At 36.4% G+C, this 26,266-nt stretch overlaps 1 protein-coding gene across 3 annotated transcripts in view; it reads right to left on the minus strand.

The window, feature by feature from the left end:
* Positions 1 to 26,266, minus strand: part of LOC131751492 (CD302 antigen) — a 131,302-nt gene that overhangs the window by 78,373 nt on the left and 26,663 nt on the right. For 2 of the 3 annotated variants that reach the window (XM_059055351.2, XM_059055354.2), the window contains exons 9-20: positions 24,356 to 24,466; positions 23,714 to 23,802; positions 23,421 to 23,590; positions 20,863 to 21,062; positions 20,152 to 20,294; positions 9,311 to 9,392; positions 8,320 to 8,388; positions 5,577 to 5,691; positions 1,783 to 1,818; positions 1,211 to 1,386; positions 472 to 539; positions 111 to 190 (exon numbers count right to left, since the gene is read on the minus strand). In XM_059055351.2, the coding sequence (XP_058911334.1) occupies positions 111 to 190; positions 472 to 539; positions 1,211 to 1,386; positions 1,783 to 1,818; positions 5,577 to 5,691; positions 8,320 to 8,388; positions 9,311 to 9,392; positions 20,152 to 20,294; positions 20,863 to 21,062; positions 23,421 to 23,590; positions 23,714 to 23,802; positions 24,356 to 24,466 (1,339 nt within the window). Of the gene's footprint in view, positions 1 to 110; positions 191 to 471; positions 540 to 1,210; positions 1,387 to 1,782; positions 1,819 to 5,576; positions 5,692 to 8,319; positions 8,407 to 9,310; positions 9,393 to 20,151; positions 20,295 to 20,862; positions 21,063 to 23,420; positions 23,591 to 23,713; positions 23,803 to 24,355; positions 24,467 to 26,266 lie in introns of all 3 variants that reach the window. The other variant, XM_067026153.1, reaches the window with a different exon arrangement.

Below are 26,266 nucleotides of genomic sequence, written 5' to 3' on the forward strand. Positions count from 1 at the left end.
TGACAAAGCTACCAAACATATAATCAAAAGGAAAGCAAGATTAAGCTAGTAATTGAACCTGAAGTTCACATATTACATAATTAACGTTAAAGGACTGGAATTAACCTTACCGCTAAACCAAGTCTTGGCAGAGAGGTAAAAGCATTCCTCTCCAAACGTTATAGGAAAATGATGCAATGGATGTTGTAAGCTGAAAGAAAATGAGAGATGTGTCAGCTCATAATGTAGTTACATGTTCCACTCTGTCTTTTACTTAAGTAATTTTAATTCTAAATTTAATGTTAGGCCATTATTTTATATTACTTTTTCTTGATGCTCATTTGCTAAAGGATTTGGTTTCCCTAGTCTAGGTAGCTTATGGATTAATGTTCAAAACTAATTATAAACAGTACTCCATTTAGTAAAAGGGGATTTGGGACTGCTTCTTTTAAACGATAACTTTACAAAGGCACCATCAAGAATGTCACATACTGAATAAAACGACGTTCTATTAGCTGGTCAGTAGTTCTCACCCACCATTTCTCCTCATCGCCAGATATCTGAAAAAAAAAAAACCACAAAAACAAAACAAAACAAAAAACAACTAAACACTCATCCTTATATGTGCTGACTTTTCTAGAAGAGTTTTGATTTAAATACCCTGGCCCATCATAACCACAAACCACTATAATTTCCAGATATTCATTACTTTGGTCTCTAAATTACATAAACCAGGTCCTTTCACTGAAAAATGTAGTTTAGAAACTCTTTTTATATTCAAAGGCCCTATTCTGCATACAGAAAATATGGTCACTGTAATTATGAGCATATATTAGTTGGACATATAGTATCCTATTGCTACTAGTTATAAATTTAAAAATGTACAAATTATTTTTCCTCCAAAAAACTATTTTGCAAAGTTAGTTATTATTAGAAACAGAATCTCAAGTTAACTACAAAGTTAACTTTTAGTAAAAAATGTGACAAGGAATTAGACTAATTTATATTATCTATTGAAGCTCATCTCATCAACAGACATTAATAATTAATCTTGAATATTTTAAAACATTAAGTAATTCTTTTTAACTTTTCTAACAAGAAGTGATGAACTTATATGTTGTTAAGCAAATTTTACTTGAGAGGAACATTTTACTTTTGTAGATATTTGAAATTTTTTAACAGAATAAATGTAAAAATAAGAAAATATTTAAAAATACATCTTTTAAATTACATTTGCTATTTTGTTTTTGATGGCTCTTAGTCCTGCAAAAGATGTTAAAGTAGCCAGAGAGCTGTGATTGCTAGCACAATACAGGACGGCTTCTTCATAGTTTAAACGGGGATCAGCAACAAACCAATATTCACTCCCTTCTATTACAACTGGAAGTCCATGAATTCCAGCACGCTCTAAAGAAGAAGAAAAATAGCACAATTATGACTGCATAAACCAAACTGCACCCTCTCAGCATGGATTATTGTTCAAAACTATTTATAAATAATAATCCATTTAGATTACTGGCTCTCTTTGGCCAGGGCAGTGCTGCCTGGAAGGATCCAAGGATTCCTGAGCCAGTGAGTGACTCTGTTACCCTCCTGTACTCACTGAGAAGGGTAAATCCAGCCTCAGAGTCTCATCCCACACCAGCTAATCACCTTCACCTTCCCTGCATGGAGATACTTCATCTCATTTGAGGACATGATAGAGAAGAAGCTGGCACTTAGGCCTGGGCTTAAATAGTTAACTAAATACATCACTGAAAAGGTAAAAGCAGCTTTGGATAAATTTTAGTTTTTTTAACTCACCTGGATTGTACCAGTCTGGTATTTTTGGAGTACGACCTGTATAAGAAAGCAAATGGCTTAAGTTTAGTATCCAATTACAGACCATGGCGTACTAATAAGTGTCTTTAGTCTAACTCAAGAGGACTTGCAGTATGGCTGAGATTTGTCCATTTCTGGCCAAACCATTTCCTTTCATGTTATGATCACTTCATAACATTGAATTTTGTGGGGCCCACACTAAAGCTGTTTTTGTGGCAACCAAAAAGGCAGATTTGTTAAATATTAATACAGCATTACTAGCAGTTCTCTACCTTATATCATGGAAGTCACAAAGGAAGACTAGATGGATAAAATATAGATAATAATTAGAATGTACAAATAAGTAAATGAATACATTGTATACATTACACAGGAGCACTAAGGAATATGCACCAAGATAATCATCACTGTAGGATGAGGTTATTCAGGAACCACGTCTCCATCTAATGCAATTTGTTTTACCGCGGGCCTCCCACTGTTGTGGCCTCTCCCGATGCGGAGCACAGGCTCCAGACGCGCAGGCTCAGCGGCCATGGCTCACGGGCCCAGCCGCTCCGCGGCATGTGGGATCTTCCCGGACTGGGGCACGAACCCATGTTCCCTGCATCAGCAGGCGGACTCTCAACCACTGTGCCACCAGGGAAGCCCCCATCTAATGCAATTTGAATACACCTAGGTTGGTAGAGTTTATTGCCTCCCAAGATGTCCTTGGAAAAAAATGTTCAGTGATCCAGTACTGAAACTTTTGAGAAAATGAGAGACAAAACTGGGAAGAAAGTAATAAAATTCACCCAGCAGGATATATGGTACCGTACAAAGAATTATGGTCTTTGAAGTTGGGTGAGTCAGTGTCTAAACGCCCTTAGGCTCTTTGCTGCTGTGCTACTTGGGATCTGTTGTTTAACTCTCTGAGCCCCAACTTTCTATTCTATAAAAATGAAACTCTCCTACCTAACTAACAAAGACAGTGTAAAGATCATGTAAGATCACCCCTATGCAAGCACCCTGCACAGGGCCAGGCACAGAACAGTTCCTCTCAGGATGCTAGCTGCTTTCCTCTCCCTTTTTACTCAGGTCATAGGTCACACTGGTTTCAAGCCAAAGACATAATTTGAGGAATTTTAGAAATTACAGGGTAAAATAGCCGTTCTTAATTTTGCTATCGTATCAGGGCCAATGCACGAGAAGACCCTACTCTGAGTACTGCCTATATTTCCAGCATCTGTGGTTCTTCTCTCTAACTCAGTCCTCTGTATGTTGGATAATTTCCATTAACAATGCTGCAAATCAGTTAAAAAAATAGAAATAGTTTCTTGTTTGTATCTTGTCAAAGAATTCTGTTCATTTGTATGTTGGGGGAAAGCTATGCCTAACCTTTAAATTTCTTTAAATTAGTGAGAAAAGCAAAATAAAAGGTGTCTTTTTACACAGGATTACAAACATGTATGTGTGTACAAGGTATCAAGAAACACAATATAAAAAAGTTGTGTTTATAGGTCATTTTCCTAAAAACTTTTATGAACCTTATTTTTGCTACTGTTTTCGCAACTAAAAAAGAATATATATATCCATAGTGATTATGATAATTAAAAAAATTAGGTTGTCAAAATATCCATTTTAGAGAGGAGGGGACTAATTAGAACCAGCTGTATGCGGTAATAAAAAAGGCAAGAGCTAGATAAAAGGTTTGGTGATTTGGGCTACTGAAGAGGTAAACTGCTTTAAGAAAGCCGGAAAACACAGATTAATAGAGAAGTGTCCAGTTGAGCAGGCTTTGGCTGTTCTAATAGTCAAGAAAATATCCAACCAGTGAATGTGACACATTGTAACTCAGAAATTTATGGACTGTCAAAGGGGAGTTAATATAACATTTAAACCCTGGATCAAACCATCACTGATTTTTTCCAATGACTGAAAATAGGCTGAGACAGGAAGTTCTTTCGTTTTTAATTTTGTTTCTGCACTGGAGAGAGCAGAGGTGCAATTATTTAAAAGAATTATTTATTTGATTACCTGATTTATGTTTGCTAAGCTAGTTAATTCCCTTCTCTTTTGTTTAAAATAACAAATACATTAAAAAGAAAAACCATATGTTCTTCATAATATTTCCTGTGGTTACTGGTTTGTCATTTCTAAGGTTTTCCTGGTGTATACTCTAGGATCTGCCTCAGTACTCAAACATGAGGCAGGGGAACAGCTACCAGTGAGAACATACTTTGGAGGGAGCAGTGACACTCTCTGTGGCATGCCAAATACCAAAGAATAATAGGAGTGTCACAACTAATGCTTCAAGCCAGAGATATTGTCCAAGTTAATTATACATTAGTTACTTTGCCACTTGTTTGAAAGGTATCCAAGCTGGTTTTCCTTTTTTCTTCTTTCAGGTTTAATCAATAATCAGGACTAACTCAGGTATAATTTCTCCTTTAGAAAACCCCCATCAGGGACTTCCCTTGTGGCACAGTGGTTCACAATCCGCCTGCCAATGCAGGGGACACAGGTTCAAGCCCTGGTCTGGGAAGATCCCACATGCTGCAGAGCAACTAAGCCCATGCGCCACAACTACTGAGCCTGTGCCCTAGAGCCCACGAGCCACAACCACTGAGCCTGTGACAACTACTGAAGCCTGCGCACCTAGAGCCCGTGCTCCACAACAAGAGAAGCCACTGCAATGAGAAGCCCACACACTGCAATGAAGAACAGCCCCCGCTCTCTGCAACTAGAGAAAGCCTGCATGCAGCACCGAAGACCCAACACAGCCAAAAATAAATAAATAAATACACAAATTTAAATAAATAAATAAAATAAATCACACACACACACACAAAAGAAAAACCCCATCAGCACACACACACAATTCCCCTTTTATTAATGACCCCCCAGTTTGCCCTGTGAAAGAGACTTGCCAGTTACTGCACTGGATGTTGCATCTGAAGCTCTTTTAAAGGCAAGATGGTGCCTTTTTTAGGAAAGAAGAACAATCTTCCAATGGGCAGTTCCATGAGATAATCTCTGGGTTTTTGAGAACTTATAAGAGAAATTCCCTTTAGTTTCAATGATCCGTTTACATTCAGTTCAGATTCATTTTGGAACTTTCTGTGCATTTACCATTATATTAATTAATTAAATGTATCTAATATCTGCTTAAAAATAATTTGGGAGTTAAAATCTTAACATTTTCTGTAATATATCCTTGAAATTTTCCTACTAAAAAGTGAAGTAAAAGGATATCTATTTATGATCCTTTCTCTCTTTTTTGTCACCAAAGGCTCTACTATCAAGCTAACTGGTTTCCTGAATTTGAATGAGATAAACTATTAGTAATTTTGAGCTCACTGAAAACTGTTTCTAAATTGTAAAATTTAGATTTGGGACCTGCCCACATTTGATTTCCTGACTTTTGCTTCATTCTTCCCAAGCCTGTCTTCATTTTGTCCTTCATTGCAACAAAATAAAAATGAAAATAATTCCCTCAACTTCGTCTCTCCTTTCACTTGAAATAATCCTTCATTCCAAGACCTAATCTCCCTAAATTAGCCTTAAATTTTATCTCCTATACAAATTCTTTCATGAGAAAAGAGGAAGGTAGTATCTAATTTCAATAAGGCAGCATTTTACTAGGGGTAGGAGTCAGGCAGGATGGAGCTTAATATATTAACTGTAGTGTCAAAGGCTTTTAAAATTATAATTAGAGACTAAAATGCCCTCTTAGGTACTTTGGTTCAGCATTCACAAGTTCACATGAGAAGACTGTGAAAAAGAATAACTACATTTACCTTTTGGAATCTGGCACATCCATTCAAGTTTTGTATCACAAGCAAAAGGCCTTAAATAAATAAATTCTCTGTCATCATAGAAATACCACCTTCTTCGCCATGGCCTATTAATGACCTAAAGGAGGAAGAGGATTGTAGAATATTTTCAAGTTGATGCAGCCCTTATACAACACTAAACTGTAAGCCCTATGGTCTTTAACTCTGCTTTAGCTCTAGCACCTAGGATATATGTTTATGAATGAACACATGAAAGAACACAGTGTTAAGCAGTAACAGTCTAAGCAAGAGCCTTCAAAGGGACTGATAAAGAAAATATAGCACAGGGTGATGTTTATGTCCAAAAGGCAAATTACTGGTTTTTTTTTTTCTGCTTTTTGTTGATATGAAATTGTAGAACCTTGCAACTTTAAATTTTGGGAAGTTCAAGCTAGAAAAGAATATTTGGTTCAGTGGTTTCCAAACACCAGCCCGTGATCATAGCAGATCTGTGAAAAGTGACATAAAAGTCTGGCATCAGGGGCCCAAGATCCACCTTTGGTGTTGCTTTATGTTTCTGGAATATTGTCCTCCTCTGTGTGGTCTAAGATGGCTCTCTACAAATTCCAGGCAGCAGCAACAGGGAAAGGAAAGGGGAGGACAGGACCTGGTAGGAGCATCCATCAGTTTTTGGACTGCTACCTCTGAAGGACAACATTCTGGAGGGTTAGAAGGTGGCAGGTGAGGTAAGATTCTCCTTCCAGACACTGCCCTAGCTGGCCTTGTTACTGATCAGTGTCTCTTCTGTTTAGTTTTTTTGGTAGGTTCTTCCAATCTTTTCACACATAGGGACACAACTTACACAGAATGTAGTTTATTGCATCAGTGTTCTGGAAACTTCACAAACTTCTATTAAGTTTTCATTCTTTCATGTGTTAAACTGGGAATTCTATAAAAACGGCATGATACTACAGAGTGTTTTACTAAAACAGTTACTTTGAAATAATGCTTTCTAATGGCTTTCTCAGTACTTGGTCTCAACCTTCGTGCAACATTTCTGGTCAATCATCTTCCTGAATCTCTTTCTTGGGCTTACACAGCAAAGATATTTTCTAGATGTCTCCTCCCTCCTCATCCTCTTACATTTTATAAAATGTTGGTAATCACCCCAAATCCACTTCTTGGCCCTTTGCAATTTTTTTTTCCTTTTTTGGCCATGCTGAGTGGCTTGTGCAATCTCAGTTCCCTGACCAGGGACTGAACCTGGGCCCTGGCAGTAAGAGCCTGGAATCCTAACCACTAGGCCACTAAAGAACTCTTTTTTTTTTTTTTTTTTTTTGGTGGTACGCGGGCCTCTCACTGCTGTGGCCTCTCCCTTTGCGGAGCACAGGCTCCAGATGCGCAGGCTCAGCGGCCATGGCTCACGGGCCCAGTCGCTCCACGGCATGTGGGATCTTCCCGTGTCCCCTGCATCGGCAGGCGGACTCCCAACCACTGTGCCACCAGGGAAGCCCCAAGAACTCTTTTTTTTAAATGAACATTTTCCTTCAACTCCAGTTTCTTTATTCTAACTTACTACAGCATATTTCTTACTGCAAGCTTGGATTCAAAACATCAGTTAAACTAAACTGTACTACTATTTTCTCCATAAACAAATACCCCTTCTGACTGTTTCTATAAATGCCATACATAGCATAATAGACCCATACACCTGGCTTTAAATTTCAGTTCTGTAATCATGTAAGTTACTCAGAGCTCACATTTCTTCCCCGTGAGATGGATATAGTAACAGTACCTACCTGACAAGGTTGCTTAAGTGTTAAGTGAGATAATATATGTGACATGACTGTGTCTGGCTCATGAGTCAACAAGTGTTAGCTGCTGTATCATAACCATCGTCACCGTCATTGTTACTCTCCTGTAACACTCTTGTTCTTGCATAAAACTTACACTTTGTCTGTCATAGCCCTTGTAATTGCTCTTTTACTTGTCTTTACCTCCTGCGAGACTGTAAGTTCTGTGAAGACAACTACTGTTTTATATCTTGTTATTGTTGACCCCCCAGAGCATCACAGACTGCTTGGACATACTACTTATGGAACGAATAAACAAATGAAGTCTGCAAAGGAAGAGGCCTAACTGGTCTTCCATGTCTTCTAGTCCTATCTTTTGCATCTTGAAATCTGTCTCAAGATGAATCTTCTCACACCCTCTGTAGTTCTTGTCAAAAACCGTTAATCATGCTCTGTTGCCTACCAAAAAAATGCACAAACTTCTTAACCTGGCATCAGTCTGACTTCCCACCTTTGTTTTCAACCACAGCACCAACTAAAACTTCTTGATCTGCATCGTTCCCCTCACTGCCTTAGCCTCTCCCTTCCACTCCCACTTTCTTTATGCCTTACCCTATCCTACCTGTACAAACTCTATCCATCCTTAAAGGTCCAATTGAGGTCCCACCTCTTTCTGGAAATAGGCAATAGAAATCACTTTCTCTTCTGAGTTTCATTAGCCCTCCTCAGCCCACTTATTTGGAGCTTATTACTGCATAGTAACAAGAGTCGTCTTTCTTGAATATGAATTTTATCTTCTCAAATTAAGTGTCAGTTAGGTTGCTTGAGGGCTGGGCCATGGGCGTACTTCTAACCTCCCATTGCACCTAATATCATGCTCCACACGCAAAAGGCACTTCATGGATCTGTGGCCTGACTGCACATACTGCCAGATTTATTTTTTAAATATGCAGATTTTCCAGCATTGTACTGACCTTGACAGCAGCACAGTCTCTGATATCATAATCCTGCTGAAACTCATTTGCCATGATAATAGTAGACACCTTTAAAGACAAGAGAGGCTTGAGAATTTAAGACTGATGTATAAATATTTGCAATTTAGATGTAATTTAGGCAGCTTTAATAACTCAAGTGTGTTCATATGCCAAGGGAGGAAAACTTTTTCATTTCTTTTTTATGTCAGGATGCTAAATCACGCGAGGACTTATAAAACGCCATGAGGTCTTCAGTTTCCAAACAAAGGAGGCTACAGTTTCAGAAGTGGAGGTTAATCATGTATTAAGTTCACAGTTGGAGTCATAAAGAATCAGGAGCTTGCAAAATACTTTTTTTAAATGCATGTGTTGAAATGTTAGTTATTCGATTGACTATTCTTGGATATGCTCCAATTTGAAAATGAAGTCAAGGAATTTTACATTTCAAAAGAATACACAATGACTTGACACAACGGTAATGTGCAGCAAATATTTAATACCTGAGAATAATTTGCTCCTCTAAGTGTTACCTAAAACCTCTCCTTAGGATAATGTAAACATTTGAAATAATATTTAAGGACTTTTTAAGGTTCTCCTGAATTGTTTCCTCCAATTAAAATTCTTTCTTTTTTATATAACTCATATTTTTAAATAATAAAAATAAAAGTTGCTCATTATTAAAAAAAAGGGAAAAAAAAGAAAAAGAAAAAAAATCACTTTTACTACCCCAAAATGACCGCTATATTTATATATCTATATTTTTATGTTTTTTGGATTATATGTAGACAGACTATGTGTATGGTTTTTTTAAATAAAAGTGAGATTAGTAACTTATTTTTCCCCACTTCATATATGTAAATCTATTTCCATTTCAATAAAGATACATCTATATAATTTAATGGTTGTATGGCTATATTAATTAACAATCAACTTTCTTGTTATTGAAATAAATACTCTTCATATTATCCTAAACGAGAAAGATTAAACTTACTGGTGTATGATCACTCCATTGCCAGGATCCTTGTAAATCAGGGCTCCTTTTGTTCAAACCTATCCAAAGCCAACGCTGGTCACTATGTGAAAAGGAAGTGTTAAGAAAAATTGAGCACAGCATTTGGCAAAAACATTTAGCATCCACATGTCTAAAATGCTTAAGACATGTAAGTTTATTCCGAAGACCTTCTCACTAACTGAGGAACACAGTTTCAAGCTATATAAACAAGGCTCCTGAAATGAAACTGAAACCTATTTACAGGGTAGCTATCAAAAAAGTACCAGACTTTTTTAAACTAAATTTTATGTTATTTTCTTCATATGAAAGGCAAAAACTATTCTGCTTTGAAGAACTTAGGAGGGAGAAAAAGTATATGATTATTTCAAAACTTCTACTGCAGAGCTTCAATATTAGATAATGTTTTCAGATACAAAAACAACCATAGCATTTCCTTAAAGCATTTGTCTATAACTATCAAGTATCTTTTCTTTAAAATGAAGAACCTGGCTAACCTTTGGCTTGGCTAACCTTTTATCAAATGAGATTTAAAAAAAAAATTTAATTCCCTCTGCCAACTAAGTTTAAAGTAAAACAAGCATTCAAGTATCAATATTTTCTAAATACCAAACTCCATGGATTATATCAGAGCAATATAATTAAGCAATCACTTAAGTGAATATATTTAACCGTCATAACTATTATGCTTTTATGTACAAGGCATTGAGCTATGTTCAATGATGATACAGAGAAGTACAAGACATAATATCTACCTCAAGTGAACTAGTCAGGGAGACAAGATATGTATGAACAAAGAAAATATGAGACCATTTTTGAAAAACATCAAATGATAAAAATTTGCATACATTTTAAGCACTACAAAAATTTCGGAAAAACGAGAGGTCACTGTGGACTGTAGGAAGTCAGGAAACATTTTGTAGAGTTAATAGGACAAAAGACAGTCTTTGAAGAATTGCCAACATTTCTTTTGAGCCATAATCTGAGTGTTTACCACGTGCCAGTATTCAGGTTGACTGAGCGGAGAAAGGATAGGCATTCCAAGGAAGAATACATACAACATATAGAGGCAGGGACATACATTGTAAGTGATCCCTTCCCCTCAATTAAACTTACACTCTAACCAGGGAGATATTTTCAATAAGTTGAAGCGAAAGAACCATAAGAAATTTCTCCACCTCTAACTTCATTTGAAAATACTCTCAAAATACAGTATACTTCTTAGGCCTTAAAAAGTAGACCATTTACCATGCAACTTTTTTTTTTGGCAGTGGTGGTGGGTTGGTGATGCTGGTTATTTCCAAATAATTTAACCTTCTGATTGTATATGTCATGTACCACCAGTACATGAGTGAATGTTATATATGCAAAACAATGCATACATAAATGCTAAGTATAAATAGAACACATATTACAAAAGGGGTAGAATCCAAATCTAAAGTTAATCCCTACTCTCAAGCTCAGTAGAACATATGGAACATATGGAACGTACAGTTACAAGACTGCTGGGAAATAGAGTAAGTCTGCATTTAAAAATATTTGCCAGTGAATCCAAGGCAGGAACAAACTTAATTTTAAATTAATTTCTCACTTTTTAATGAAATAATTGCTTTTCTTCGTCTCTTTCCTCTGTTCAACTTTCCCTCATATTTTAACATCAATAAGCATGTTTTTCACCTTACCAACCTCAAGCTTTTCAACTTACTGCAATGGAATATGAGGGCAGTCCCCTTTCAGTTTTTATTGTTATACTGTTTTCTTTCAGAAAGAAAGATTACCAATTTGCAGAGTTAAGATAAATCCAGTGGAGACAATTAAGTCTAGTTTGAATTTAGCAGCTAAAAAAGGATTTTGCAGTTTGTGTCTTCAACTAATCAGAGCTTTCCTAAAGACTTCCAAATGTATCATCCTTTCCAATTGTTGGATTTCTAAACCACCAGATCTAGATAATTGCCATATACATTATAATTAAAGTCAGACAGCTAAAATAAAGAGGAGGTCAAGTTTGCTTCCTCAAACTTCATTTCTTTCTAATTTTTGTAGATTATGTATTTGGGCCTGGAGAATTTGTGCGCAATTTTGTGTTTCCCTAAAGTAAGCATTAGACATTTTATCTTCTTTGCACAATCAACAGTATGACTGGAAGATGATCAAAGATCGTTTGCCATCTGCATTTACTCTATAGGCAGCTCCCACAGAAAGCTTCTTTAGGGGTCTGTCCCCACCATTTCCACTCAGTCTGCTCTTAGCTCCCCATCTTCCCTTAGAAACCTCTGCTTTCAAGCCCATTTCTGCCTCCTCTGCTGCATCTCAGAGAACAGTTTCCTAGAGAGAAGTCTGTCCCATTGTCCAAAGCTTCTCATCTTCACTACTTTCTGAGACTGAACTTCATTGCAACCCAGATCTTTATAGTTTTCAGCTTCCATTTCAAGAGATTTATTAGTCGGTTATAAATATAGTAAATAGTAGCTACTTGTGGGGTTTTTTTTTGTGTGTGTGGTAAGAGGTAGAAAATATTTCATTTGTAACTTCTTCTTGGTTTGGCCTGATTTGTCTGTAGGTAGATAAAGAGAAGAAGAAATTGGAAATCACATTAATTGTTGCACACCTCTAATGTGGATTTTCAAAAATTCGAGGGAAGAAAAAACATTTGTGGGAAGAAATGGATCACAACTGGGAATTAAATCAAACTGAAAATTTCTCTCTGTATATAAATTTCTTCTGCTCCAAACACTAAAGTATATGGTTTTAAGGCTATGAGGTTAAGAAGACATTGCATGAAAGGTTACTTTGTGTATTTGCGTTAAATTTTCTTCTCTCAATCAAATTTCCTGCTGCATCTGGTTCCTAAGGAAAACAGCACCTCAACCATAACCCCCAATAAACACTATTTGATGAGGGCGCTTAGTCTGCAAAGCCTTAGATTTATATCCAAATCCACTCATGCCACATCACTGGAGGTAGTGCACACAGCAGCAATCGCAATGCAAACAAGGCTTTCTTCCCTAATCCTAAAACTACTTTTGTTCTACAATGGCTTTCCCTGGTGGGCTGCTGTTAAGAGTTGCAAAGATTTTAGAGCCTTAATGATCTGGTACACCATGAACCCTTTTCATTGAAATACAGAGACATGGAACTTAGATTGTGAGGAGAGCAGTAATCTGACCTTATTCCTTGGCAGGCAAAACACAATTTGGGCAATGGACGTCTTGCTGAGAAAGGTCAATCCCTGCAATAAAAAGCTAAGGTGTTCAAGGAATAAGCTTTAGAATCATTTTCTGATATAAATGGGCTGGCTTCCTTTCTTCCCTTCAAGCCATGGTTATAATATTGAGTAAGTTTTAGAATATGTTGTCTAAATATAGCATGAGCAAATGATCTATTAATGGAGCAAGTACTAAGCAGACGTTACAGTCTGCTTAATACATGGTACTATATTAGCTGCTAGGATGAGTACAAATAAAATATATTCCCTATGAGTGAAAGGATTATGGTGATGTGCTTTTCCTTTGTGCTCTTCTGTTTTCTAAATTCAGTATACATTTCCTCTGTGATCAGAAAAAAACCTAAACATCGTATATTCTGTAGAAAATAAACTATATGATAGGAATAGAAGAAAATGGAAAAGATTTACACAAAATGTTAATTATGTTTATAACTAGGAGCTAGGATTTGAGGTGATTTTAATTTTCTTCATTATCATTTTTTACATTCCCCAATTTTACATAATGAACCTGTATTAATTTTTAATTGAGGGGGAGAACTCATCAAGTGTGATTAGAAATTAAAAAATCAAGAAAGAGTCCTTAATTATCTCTCAGACTTTTGTTTTCTAGTGTAATTTTTTCTGTATATAGAAGCTCTTAATGATCATTTATATCATATATGATATTCCATTTTTCATCAACTGATTCCCACAAATACAGGTGCCCCTTGGTATCCACAGGGGATTGGTTCCAGGACCTCCCTCATACCAAAATCCAAAGATGCTCAAGTCCCTTATATAAAATGATGTAGTATTTGCATGTAATCTAAACATGTCCTCCTGTATACTTTATTTTTAGATTACTTATTATACCTAAAACAGTGTAAATACTATGTAAATAGTTGCCAACATGAGGCAAATTCAAGTTTTGCTTTTTGGAACTTTCCAGAATTTTTTTCAAATATTTTCGATCTGAAGTTGATTGAATCTGTGGATGTGAAACATGTGGATATGGAGGGCTGACTGTATCCACAACCTCATTGCTTAGTACTTATCCATGGCTCCCTGAACCACTTAAAGGTTCCTAACCTCTTGCTGGGTTAGGAACTTGATTCAAAACCCAGTTTGTTTATGTCAGTATTTACCTTAAAAATACTTTAGCTTAGACAGTATGATATTGTGTGTGTCAAGCTGGAGATCTAGGGGCTAGCAAGCTGCCTGGCTGAAATTCTCTCTTCAGGGAGGGTCAGCAGGGTATTAGAAAGGTTATGCTCCAGAGGCAGCCAACCACAAGGGAGTCTGAGGTCCAAAAGCCACACCTGAGACTTTGGTTGTTAGCAGAGTAAATGTCAGAAATAGGTTAATATCAGCAAACTTAGAAGCTTGTTAATCAGCATGATCTTAGAAATGGGCACTCACTGGTAAAATTGAAGATATGAGGAATAGCTAAAAGTACTTAGGGACACTCTCACTCTTCATGAAAGGGTAATAGAATCTGGTGAGGCTGGTATCCTTTACCACTGGAAATGGATCTGTGGCCTGATCTCTCTTTTTAAAAAAAATTTATTTATTTTTATTTATTTATTTTTGGCTGAGTTGGGTCTTTGTTGCTGCACGTGGGCTCTCACTAGTTGCGGAGAGCAGGGTTTACTCTTCGTGGCGGCACGCAAGCTTCTCACTGTGGTGGCTTCTCTTGTTGTGGAGCATGGGCTCTAGTGCGCAGGTTCAGTAGTTACAGCGCACAGGCTTAGCTGCTCCGCGGCATGTGGGATCTTCCTGCACCAGGGCTCAAGCCCATGTCCCATGCATTGGCAAGCAGATTCTTAACCACTGAGCAACCAGGGAAGCCCTGGGGCCTGATCTTTTAATGGTCCCATGTCCAGTCATTGGGTCAGGTGACTGGGACTGCCTGATGCCAACTATAGTGGGAACAGAAGAATCCTGCTTCTGGGACATTGTCACATTTACCTCAAATGAGCCTTCCATGCAAGATGGTCACTGGAACCTAAAAGTACAGACTACCGGGATGTTGTAAGCTTACAAGACAGGTTATATAACATGTTTTTTGCCTGCTTCAATGACTGTTTAATAAATGTATGTCTGGAAAGATTCGGTCTGAATATTGCATTCATTATACTCTACTCTCAAGGTTGTGGGCAGTAGCTAAGAAACACCTCAAAAGAAACAAGAGTTTGTATATTCAAATTAGCTTAGTTAGTGTGCAATGAAATTTTGTATATTAATTTCTAATGCTAGAAAATGAAGTCTAAAATACTAGAAATTATACAACAGATGCTTAATAAATGATTATTTATGGAACACATGTATTATATTTTTCATCAGATTCCAAGCACACTGTAGTGAGACTTTACTTGCTTTAATGAAGAAAATACAATCGTTAGCATATTAATGCAAATCTGGAAAATATGGAAAAATGTTCAAACATTTAAACACGTATTCAAAATCTTATCTTCCAGAGGTAACAACAATCATCTTTTCTGACGTATTTTTGCAGTCTACTTTTTGATGTAAATAGTATATTTTCTACTCTTTTATAATTTGCCTTTCTTCCCTCTTAATACATTATAAATACTCGTATGTTGTAATGTTCTTTTTTAAAAAATCTTAATGAATAGGGGATAAATTCCAAACAAAGATCAACAAAAGTGATGATACTAGGCATCTTTACCTTTTTTCTGACTTTCATGGAAATGCATTTAATGTTTAATCATTAAGTGTCATATGGCTATTGGTTGAACTATACTTCTATTTTTAATTTAATAAGAAATTATGTGTTAATTATATTAATTAAATATGCTAAGTATATATTTATATATAAAACCAGGAATGAATAGCGAATTTTACCAGATGCATTTTCAGCACCTGTTAAGATGATCATGTATTTGACTAGATATATAGAGTTCCTAATACTGGCCCAACCTTGTACTCTTGGAAGAAATCCTACACGATCAAGGCGTGTTATTTTGAGGTACTATAACACAGTTAGTTAAGAAAGTGGGCTATAATGGGTTCATATATTGGATCCTTTATTTACTAACTATATAACCTTGGGCAAGTTGTTTTACTTCTCTGTGTCTCCATCTCCCCATTTAGATAAAATGGGCATAGTAACCTACCTCATAGGCCGTTGTAAGGATTAGTTAGTAGAAAATACTTAGGACATTATCTGGCATGCAATAAGCAGTATATCTGTGTTTGTTATTGTATCCCTTGTTCGTATTTACTTTTTCAAGTCTAGATATGAGCTTGGTCTATAATTCTTTGTGCTACTTTTGACAGGTTGTGATATCAGAATTAGACTATTTGTGAAATAATCTGAATGCTTGCACCAGTTTCTACGTAATGGAATACAATCTCTTGGTTGTACTACTGAAATACGTGGTAATGATCTCTTTTTTAAAATATGAAGGAGTTCACATATAGAACCATATATGTAGTTCCTATCTTTTTCTTGGAAGAAATTCTTTGTTAAGTTTTTCCATTTTTTCCATGGCTGTTGGATTACTGGGTTTCCACTTATTAAATCAATTATATACTAATTTATATTTCCCTAGATATTGTTCACTTTAATAATTTCATTATAATGACATAGAATTATGCATAGGATTCTTACCAATTAAAAAAATTCTCCATTGAAATGATTTTATAATCTCTTACTTAGGTTTCATTTTAAGTATCTGTTTTCTTTTTTGTTTTCATGATTTAGTCATCAGTAGATATTTTTCCTCTGTGTTGTAGTTTTATTTCTAGAGATAAAACTCTAGGATTTGTCAGTTCTACTTCTTTTCTAGTTTCTAACTCATTCATTTCACTTTTATCTTTATTAGGATCTTTCTTATGGTTTCCTTTTATTTATGTTGATAAATATTCTAACTTTTAGGTGAATGCTTATTTTCATTATTTTTGTTTAATAATTAAAGCCCTTAAAGCTATTTATGTACCTCCAGCTATAGCTTTGGTTATATCTCATGAATTTCAGAATGAGTGTTTTTATTTTCATCTATACACTTTTGATTTACTTGCCAAAAGAGTTCTTAAAAACACTGAATGTTTATTTTGTAAGTAAGAGTCACAGATGTAGAAAATAAACTTATGGTTACGGGGGGAAAGGGTGGGGGAAGGAATAAACTGGGAACTAGGATTGATACATACACACTACCATACATAAAACAGATAACCAATAAGGATGTACTGTATAACACAAGGAACTCTACTCAATACTCTGTAATGACCTATTTGGGAAAAGAATCTAAAAAAGAGTGGATATATGTATATGTATAACTGATTCACTTCATTGTACACCTGAAACTAACACAACATTATAAATCAACTATACTCCAATAAAAATTTTTTTAAAAACACTGAATTTTTAGGTGAAGGGGATTTGATTTCACTTCTAATGTAACTTGTATAATTTTACCACTTTGAAATGTTAGGGTTTTTTTTTTTTTTTGAGCCTAATAGATCCAGGCAAAGAGCCTGAAGAGGAAGTATATACAGACTTTTTAATCTATAAATAAAGAGGATATTATTAAATCAACCTTAATTATACTATTCATATGTTCTATGCTATTTCTATTTTGCCTGTCTTGTTCGTCGATAAATGAGATGAGCATTAGAGCCTCTCATTACTATTTTTTCTTATAATTAATATTTTTGCTTTATACATTTTGATAACTTTTAAGTATGTAAAGGTTCTTGACTGTTATAACTTCACTGTAGATTGTACCTTTAATCAATAATAAGATCTCATTTTCCCATTTAATGTCTTTTTACTTCAATTGTATTTTATCTAATATTAATACTCTAGCTTTTTCATTCACATTTACACAATATAATTTTTCCCGTTATTTTAATTTTCCCATTCTAATTTTTGCATTGTTTGTGATTATTAACTCAATGTTACTTGGGTGAATAAGGCCCATACAGCAAATTATAAAGAAATAAAATAACATAAGTGAAGTGGCCAAGGAGTAATAAATTGGAGACCATAACAACTTGGAGAGTGATGCCGCATTTTGGTGGGACACTGGCTAATCAGCACTAATTATTGCTGCAATATGAAAATGTTGCCAGTTGTTTTAATTTTAAAAGGAGTGTCAAAAAATATGGATTTTATCAAAATGTTTTGATTCTGAAACACTTTGTGGTCCCTTCCTTCCAGGGAAAGAACATAATACTCCTTGGGCTGGAAAGGTACTAATTGGCAAGATTTGTTTTAGGTATCTTTCAACAGCATAGAGTTGGGTTTCATTACTGAACACATTTGCAAACTTGGACTTAAACATAACTGATAATGGATACATTTGGTCTTCTGCCATCTTATTTATGCTGGACTTTATGCTTTGTTATTTTATTCCTTTATAATTTGCTGTATGGGCCTTTTTTCCCCCACTCATTACATATTCAGCAGATGAACATACTCTTTACAGTTTTAAAAAAATACAAACTCCGTGTTTCTAAATATGATTTCCAGGTAAAATGAAGAATTTATTATACTTTCAGTTTTCACAACCATTTTATCTCTTTACATCTCAGTTTTTATTTATAAACAGAGTTATAAACTCTGGTATTAACCAGAGTTAACACCTGGTTTTATTAAAATATTCTTGTTTCTCTTTCAGAATTTAGGATAATTACATTCTAAATTTAGGATAATTTAGGGTAAATTTATAATTATATATATTGCATTATTTAGACTGGGGCTATGTTTTTATGTTATTTATTCTTCCTTGTAATTCTTTAACAACAAAATACCTGTTCATGTGTTTTGATTTTTATTCATCTCTCAACTGGAATGTGTCTGAAATTTTTTTCAAGTAAGGAGCATTATCAATTACTATCTTCACAAATGAAAAACCACACAACTGGGAACTAAGATCAACACATTGCCCACATTTTCCAGTTCAAACCTCTTTAGATGTCAGTTTTTAAAATGCCTTCTTATATTTAATGTCCTAGAGAAGAAGGCTAGCTGGATTTTGTGGTTTGGTACCTGTTTTATTTTTGCTATTTTTCTTTGAAGTCTTTGTTTTTTTGAGTCAAAATGATCAGTAAAGTATTCACTAGGATATGTCCAGGTGATGATTTCTTTTCAATAATTTTTCCTGGTATACCCTGAATCCTTGATTTACAAGTTCTGGTCTTCTTTTCGATTCAAAAAGTGAGGGGAGGGATTTCCCTCATGGTCCAGTGGCTAAGAACCCACCTTCCAATGCAGGGGACGCAGGTTTGATCCCTGGTCTGGGAAATAAGATCCCACATGCCACGGGGCAACTAAGCCCTTGCGCTGCAACTACTGAGCCCCCACACTCTAGAGCCTGCAGGCCATAACTACAGAGCCTGTGTGCTGCAACTACTGAGCCCATGCTCTCTGGAGCCTGCGCACCACAACTACAGAGACTGTGCGTCGCAACTACTGAGCCTACGCTCTCTGGAGCCCGCGCACCACAACTAGATAGCCTGTGCGCCACAACTACTGAGCCCGCGCTCTCTGGAGCCTGTGCAGCACAACTAGAGAGAAGCCTGTGCACTGCAACGAAGAGCCCATGTGCTGCAATGAAAGATCCCGCATGCTGCAACAAGGACCCGACACAGCCAAAAATAAATAAATTAATAAATTTAAAAGTTCATTCTCTTAAAAAAGAAAACAAAAAAAATGAGGGGAAAAATAAATTGTGAAGTAGAAGCCTCTCATACCTATGATTGTCCCCAAAGCTTCAGAAAAAATTCCCTCTATGGCAGCAACACCTGGCCCATATTTCTCCACATTATCTTTAAGGACATCAAGAAAACCATTCAGGAATCCTCCTTCTACACAACATCAAAATCACAGTGGCTTATTGACTCCATCTTTGTAACATCTCTGATCACTTCCTTATTGTCCCATCTTACTGCCCTTCTTCAAAGTAGTTTTCTACCAGCTGGGCTGCAATAGCCTTATAATTAGTTGTTCTGCATCTACCTACCATGTCTGTCTGTCTGTCTGTTTCTCTCTCTCTCTCTCTCCACACACACACACACACACACACACACACACACTTTGTTTTTGTTTGTTTTTTGCCTATTGACTTAATATTAAACTCCTTCCCTGGCAAGAAAGGGTGTTCTAATTTTATACCCAAATTCCATTTTCTAGCTAAGTTCTATGGCTCTTTTCTCTTTCACCATATCTGTATATTCTAGTCTCAGTTCCTTTGCTTATGTTCTGCTTTCCCTGCCTTTTTCTCCCATCTTAACTTTCAAATATTACCTTACTTCCTAAGAACCATCCTTCTTCATAACATTTTACCCAATTATACCTCCCAGAAACACTTCCTCCCTCCTCTAAATTCCCATGGCCTCTCCTTACTCATGTTCTAGATTTTTCCACCATACTTTTCTTATTCCCATTGCTGGACATTATTACACTACAAAAAGGGTGGGGACTCTGTCTCCTTCATCTCTGAATCACTCATAGCATCTTGCACATAAAAATGTTTGATGTTGAATGACTGTTAAAGTACTGAATAACCCTTTTAGATAATAAAACATGTCAATTCTGAATACATAGAGGACATCAAATTTAACAGAGAAGATCTTATTCTAAAAGTATTACCTGAACTGGTCTGTTAGAAAGTGAAGAAATTTCTTTATTTCATCCGTATGACTGAAGCTAGGAAGGTGCCCTCCAAGTGCTTGGCAGAATCTCTCAGCTTCTTCCCAGTTCCTCTTTCTTACAATTCTTTCTATATGAAATAGCTTAACAAAATATAATGTCAATTTGTTTTCTGGTATAATCATAAAGTATTCATAATTTCAAAGTCAATTACCATCAAATGTGTGGGCCCCTGAAATGGACTCTTAGCAGTGTAATAAAGACATAGGTAAAAGCCCATATACTGTGACACAGACAGGTCCTGCTGAAAGTGTCAGCTAGAGGCCAGACTGACACGGACCCTACAGTAAAATTTTTGACTTGTAAGAAGTGACAGAACTCTTCATTTGACCACAATAATTAGGGGGATATGAGAATCATAAGCAAAGTATTAGCATGGCATGCAGCTCACCCAATTTCCCAAAACAAAAGAACCCTAGGAAAGAGCCAGTTCTGGCTCTGGCCCTGCTCTTTTGGGTAGCACATGAGTTTATATGGGAATGAGTCATCTGACACCAGAGGTTCAATGATACCCTGACAAGGACTCTGTGCTCCCAAACACTTCAGTAGGTGACATATATGTCTGGGGAGGAGCACAATTTGTACAAAGACATGGACTAAGATAGTAGACAGATAGCTTCATTGAGAAACTGAATGAGAATATTACTTTACCTTATAACAAGAAAGACCTGAGGGGAAACTATGCCAGCCTTCAGGACAGGGGTCTTCAGGCTTGGGGGCTGCTTTTTCAGGCTCAGAGGCCTCACTTATTTTCTTGCAAATTGAAAGTGCTCTGAAGCTTCTGCAGTCTTTTACCTCCCACTTTCCAAGAGACTTTCCCGTAGCCATAGCCACACACCCTCCTGGAGAAGCTGGGGTTGAATGGAAAAGATTAATTAGAAGTAACATTAAAGGGACCTTCCTGGTGGTCCAGTGGTTAAGAATCCGCCTTCCAATGCAGGGGACGTGGGTTCAATCCCTGGTTAGGGAACTAAGATCCCACATGCTGCGGGGCAACTAAGACCGCACACCGCAACTACTGAGCACGTGAGCCACAACTAGGGAGAAGCCTGCATGCCACAACTAGAGAGAACCCAGCGCACCACAATGATCCCGCATACCGCAACAAAGATCCCAGGTGCTGCAACTAAGACCTGACGCAGCCAAAAAATAAAATAAATAAATAAATATTTTAAAAAGAACATTAAAAAATTAAAGCCCAAACATTTTCTAGTGCCTACACACTTTATTTGATTCAAAGCGGGGAGAGAATAGGAAAGAAAATGGAGGAAATAAATGTGTTGTTCACAATAATAAAGATGACAGTAATACAGAGAAGTGTTTACTACTTGCCAGGTACTATTCTAAGAGGATTAAATGAATTGATCTTCACATAGAGTGGATTCTATTGTCACACTGAGGTACAGTGAGGATTAGTGGTTTGTCCAAGGTCACATGTGAGTAAGTTGCTGATTCAGAATTGGAATCTAGGTGGTATGTGTGTAGAGCTGTGCCCTAAACCACTATGATGCTCAGAACAGTCTAAATTGTTCATATTCACCTAACAGCTTTCAACAGTTTTTAAGCAACTTAGTAAACCTCAAAACAACACTCTCAGATTGAGATCCAAAGGAAGAGCTGGTACAATAAAGGTAAAAGGAGGTGTGTGGTAATATACATTTGTTTACTATTTATTTTATGACAGCCAGAATTTTATTTACTCACTACAACATTAAAAGATAGTTTGTATTGTCAGATCCATTTCCAGATGAAGAATTAGTGACTTGCCCACAATCATAGTTAGTGAGTGGTAGAGTCAGAACTTGAACCCAGATTTGTCTGGCAAAATACCATGCTCCCTTTCCTATTACATCACACTGCTTAAAATGTGCAGAGGACAAGAAGAACATACATTGCAAAGTAATAAGGACAACTTCCATTCCATCACACAGAGAAGCCATATGGTCTCATGTGTCATTATACAAGGACAGCAAGAGGAACAAGGAACTGGGAAAAATAATGCTGTGTTACCCTGGATGGGTGTGTTATTTTCTCTTATGTCTACCCCTATCCATGGCTTGCCCAATGCAAACCAAACTGGCTGAATCTGGGAGTAATAATTGTAAAGAGGACTTAAAGGCAGTCTTTCTGGCTACAGACTGAGAGAATAGATATTATAGCTACTTCCTAAGCACCCCTGCCCCCAACCACTGAGGCTTATCCATGAAGAATGTGACAGTGACTCTAAAATGTCTGAGTGTCTATAAAAGAAATCACATATTTTGTATTTTAGAACATTCTAATTTAAGACAAAATTTAACCAGGATTAGCATCTGCATCCTCCATCTTCTACAAGTAAAAAGATGACCTTGTTATTATCAATACCACTCATATTTATATTGATGATCATGTATTACAAATTTTGTGGGCATTCTCTATTTCAAATATTGTGTTTAACTACACATTCACATGTTCCAATTTCTATGTTATAAAAATGGTCTTCATGATTCCATTATACAAACATAAGAAAATATAAATAATTCAAAGGAAGAAAAGTCGAATGCTGTCTCATAAAAAGCCAAAGTCCTCTAAAAAGCATTGAATTAGAAATCAGATCTGGATTTTAGCAATTCAATCAATAACCAGGTAACCTTCGTCAAGTAAGTCACCTTTCTAAGCCTCTGTTTTCTCAACTCTAAAATCAGAAAGGCCTTCTGAGGCCTTTTCTGGCTCAAATGTTCTGATTCTATGGCTAATTATGGTCAATGCTTTAGGCTAAAGAAGGATAAACTACCTTTCAGAATAAATAATACCTACAATACATTGCCTCCTTAATTCTCACCCACTGAGAATATCAGAAATAAACACATTCAATTTTGGAGAAAGAAGTTAAGCAGAGAGGTGAAAATGTAAAGTGCTCCACAATGAAGCTTCTAGGTTCTGTTTGAGACTACATGGAAAAGACATAAACTCACACTGATGCTTCTAGCTCTGTGCCATTAGATGGTGGTTTCTGTGAACTGAAGTTTTCTAGCTTTTATTGGGTCATTGCCAAGGATTTCATAGAGAAGACATAGTCGCTGCTTCTATTTATGGTTCCATAGATAGACTCTAGTCCTGAAGACCATTATCTCCTTCATATTTCAAAGGTATGTGAAGAACAGATTTGGGAGGAATGCTGCCTCTCACAAGCCACTGTATTCTACTGCTTTCAAGGCTAAGGCACTCACCTGGCTCAAGAAAATTCCAGTTGGAAAAGGTTACAGCCCGCTTTATTCCACCAGCACTTCCCCAACTATACTCTCCACTTGCATCTGTATCTCTCAGGCCAGTCCAGAAGTATTTTTCTTGAGCCTTAGTATACTTTTTAATCATATCATTCAGGTATTCTTGCTCAAATCTACAAAATGATAGTCAAATTAATAGGTGTTTTTTACAGTGGCTGAAATACTATATAAATTGAAGACGCACTTCTTTTTAGGAAGATTATTTAGCAAAGGAACCCAGAGTTAAAAGTTCACACCTGCTAGTTACAGTCAGATTGCAGTTGGTTCCAAAGGGGACTTCATCCTTGTAAATCTTGTAACAGGCTTCTCCATGTCTCTTCCAGCCCTAGATCAGAGGAAAAATATCACACTGTCTTCTGCACTTGATAACAAGCAAGTTTCTGTTACATAAGTAACATCTTACAACTAAGGGAAATTAAGGACATGGACAGGAAATTTAAACACATGATGAGAGTGCGATACAATTTCACAGAAAACCTCCATAAGCCTGTGAGCCTGTGTCAGACAGAAGGAATGTCTTAACTTTCTTTACCCCTAATGCCTAGCTCATCATAAGAGTATAACAATTGTTAGTTCAATTATTTTTGAATAAGAATAATACGAGTAAGAGAAGTAAAAAATCAGCATTGAGGATATAATCATATACATTTTTATAGAAATTCATGAATAGATAATTATTTTTCCTATAACTCTTTTTTCTTCTGTAAGAGTGCCGATATCTATGATTCATCACCTTCTGGCTTGCTCTAATGTATAAATGAACAGAACCTAGTAATTTCTTCTATTTTCCAAGTCTAAAGTATTTAAGTCTCAACTACCATATCTAACCAAGAAGGTATAATATTGCTTAAAAAAATTTCCACAAGGGTTTTACATACCTCATCTGGAGGACACATCTTATCAGATCTTGTATCATTCAATTTTTCTCCCTTTTTCTTACATACATATTTAAGTTTCTCTTCACATGATTGGACCTTCCACTGACCTAGCTTTTAAAAAACAGAAAATAATTTTTCCCACAAGAGAAATTATTTGCCACATATTTAGAATTGAACTCTTATTTTAAATCAAGATAGTTTCTTCCCACAACTATCAGGGAGGGAGAGGGGGAAGAGGGGAAGGAGGAAAGGGAGGGGGAGAAAATGAATATAAATGAATGATTAAATCTGAGAACATACTCCTAGAAAATGCTACCCAATAAACCGGGAAGTCTGTTACTTCAGCATCACCTCAAGGTCACAGTGGGGATGAACTTCATTTTTTTTATAAGTGTGACAATAAAACCACCAAAGGATACTATACAGAAGTTGAAGAGAGAAGAACCCAGCCCACAGAGTTGCCAGAGTTCTAGTCTTCTTCCATATGACACAGCCAAAGTTTGTCCACAGGTTAAAAAACTTTGGGGCAACAATAGCCAGGACATGGAAGCAACCTAAGTGTCCATCGACAGATGAATGGATAAAGAAGATGTGGGACATATATACAATGGAATATTACTCAGCCATTAAAAGAAATGAAATTGAGTTATTTGTAGTGAGGTGGATGGACCTAGAGACTGTCATACAGAGTGAAGTCAGAAAGAGAAAAACAAATACCATATGCTTACACATATATATGGAATGTAAAAAAAAAAATGGTTCTGAAGAACCTAGAGGCAGGACAGGAATAAAGATGCAGATGTAGAGAATGGACTTGAGGACACAGGGAGAGGGAGGGGTAAGCTGGGACGAAGTGAGAGAGTGGCATGGAGTTATATACACTACCAAATGTAAAATAGATAGCTACTGGGAAGCAGCCGCATAGCACAGGGAGATCAGCTCGGTGCTTTGTGACCACCTAAAGGGGTGGTATAGGGAGGGTGGCAGGGAGATCCAAGAGGGAGGAGATACGGGGATATATGTATATGTATAGCTGATTCACTTTTTTATAAAGCAGAAACTAACACACCATTGTAAAGCAATTACACTCCAATAAAGATGTTAAAAGAACAAACAAAAAACTTTGGGCAGGTCACCTAATCTCCCTGTCTGAGTTTCCTCATATGTAAGATGATGATGATGGTGATTAGAATAGCTACTCTCTAAGAATTTTAGAATCAAAAGTTTCTGCCAACTCTACTTCAGTCTATACGTCAAAGTTCTATCTTTCAAATATGCTACTTAACATTGATTTTGCTTAAGTCACTCTGCTTTCTTTGAATTAAATTTTAGTAAGTCAATTGTGATACAGATCAGTTTTGAACATTGGAAGCTGTCTAGATAAGCCATCAGTTCACTCTGGCCTATGGGACCTCACTTCTATCTTTGATACTCTTTTAAAGATATTCTGTGTATCCTTTTAAATAGAGCATTAAATGTGACACCCTTCTAAATTCAGCTTTACACCTTTCTAAAAACATCTTTACTATTGAAACACTTCTAAATAGCCATACCAATTATTGCTTCCACTTAAGTCTTTCTAGAAGTTTGAGTGACACAACTGGCCTCACAAACAATTAGGAGTCCACAGGAAAGTGCTACAAACAAAAATATAGAGATACGTATGTCCTTTCGGCTCAGTAGTTTATTCTGGACTCTTCTGAAAGTCCAAAGCATGCTTTATTGAGCATGCTTATTGAAGCATGCTCAATAAACATTTATGCATTCTATAGGAGTAAGATATTCTCTGAACAAAGTCAGACCTAATTTTTTAACAAAACTAGTTTTTCAGTTCTCAAAGTTGGCTTACTTTGATCTGAACATGAGAAGATGGGATTTTCCAGGTTAAATTGTGGCTACCTGCTAAATATC

Source organism: Kogia breviceps, chromosome 2 (assembly GCF_026419965.1).
Source record: "Kogia breviceps isolate mKogBre1 chromosome 2, mKogBre1 haplotype 1, whole genome shotgun sequence".
Taxonomy (NCBI): domain Eukaryota; kingdom Metazoa; phylum Chordata; class Mammalia; order Artiodactyla; family Physeteridae; genus Kogia; species Kogia breviceps.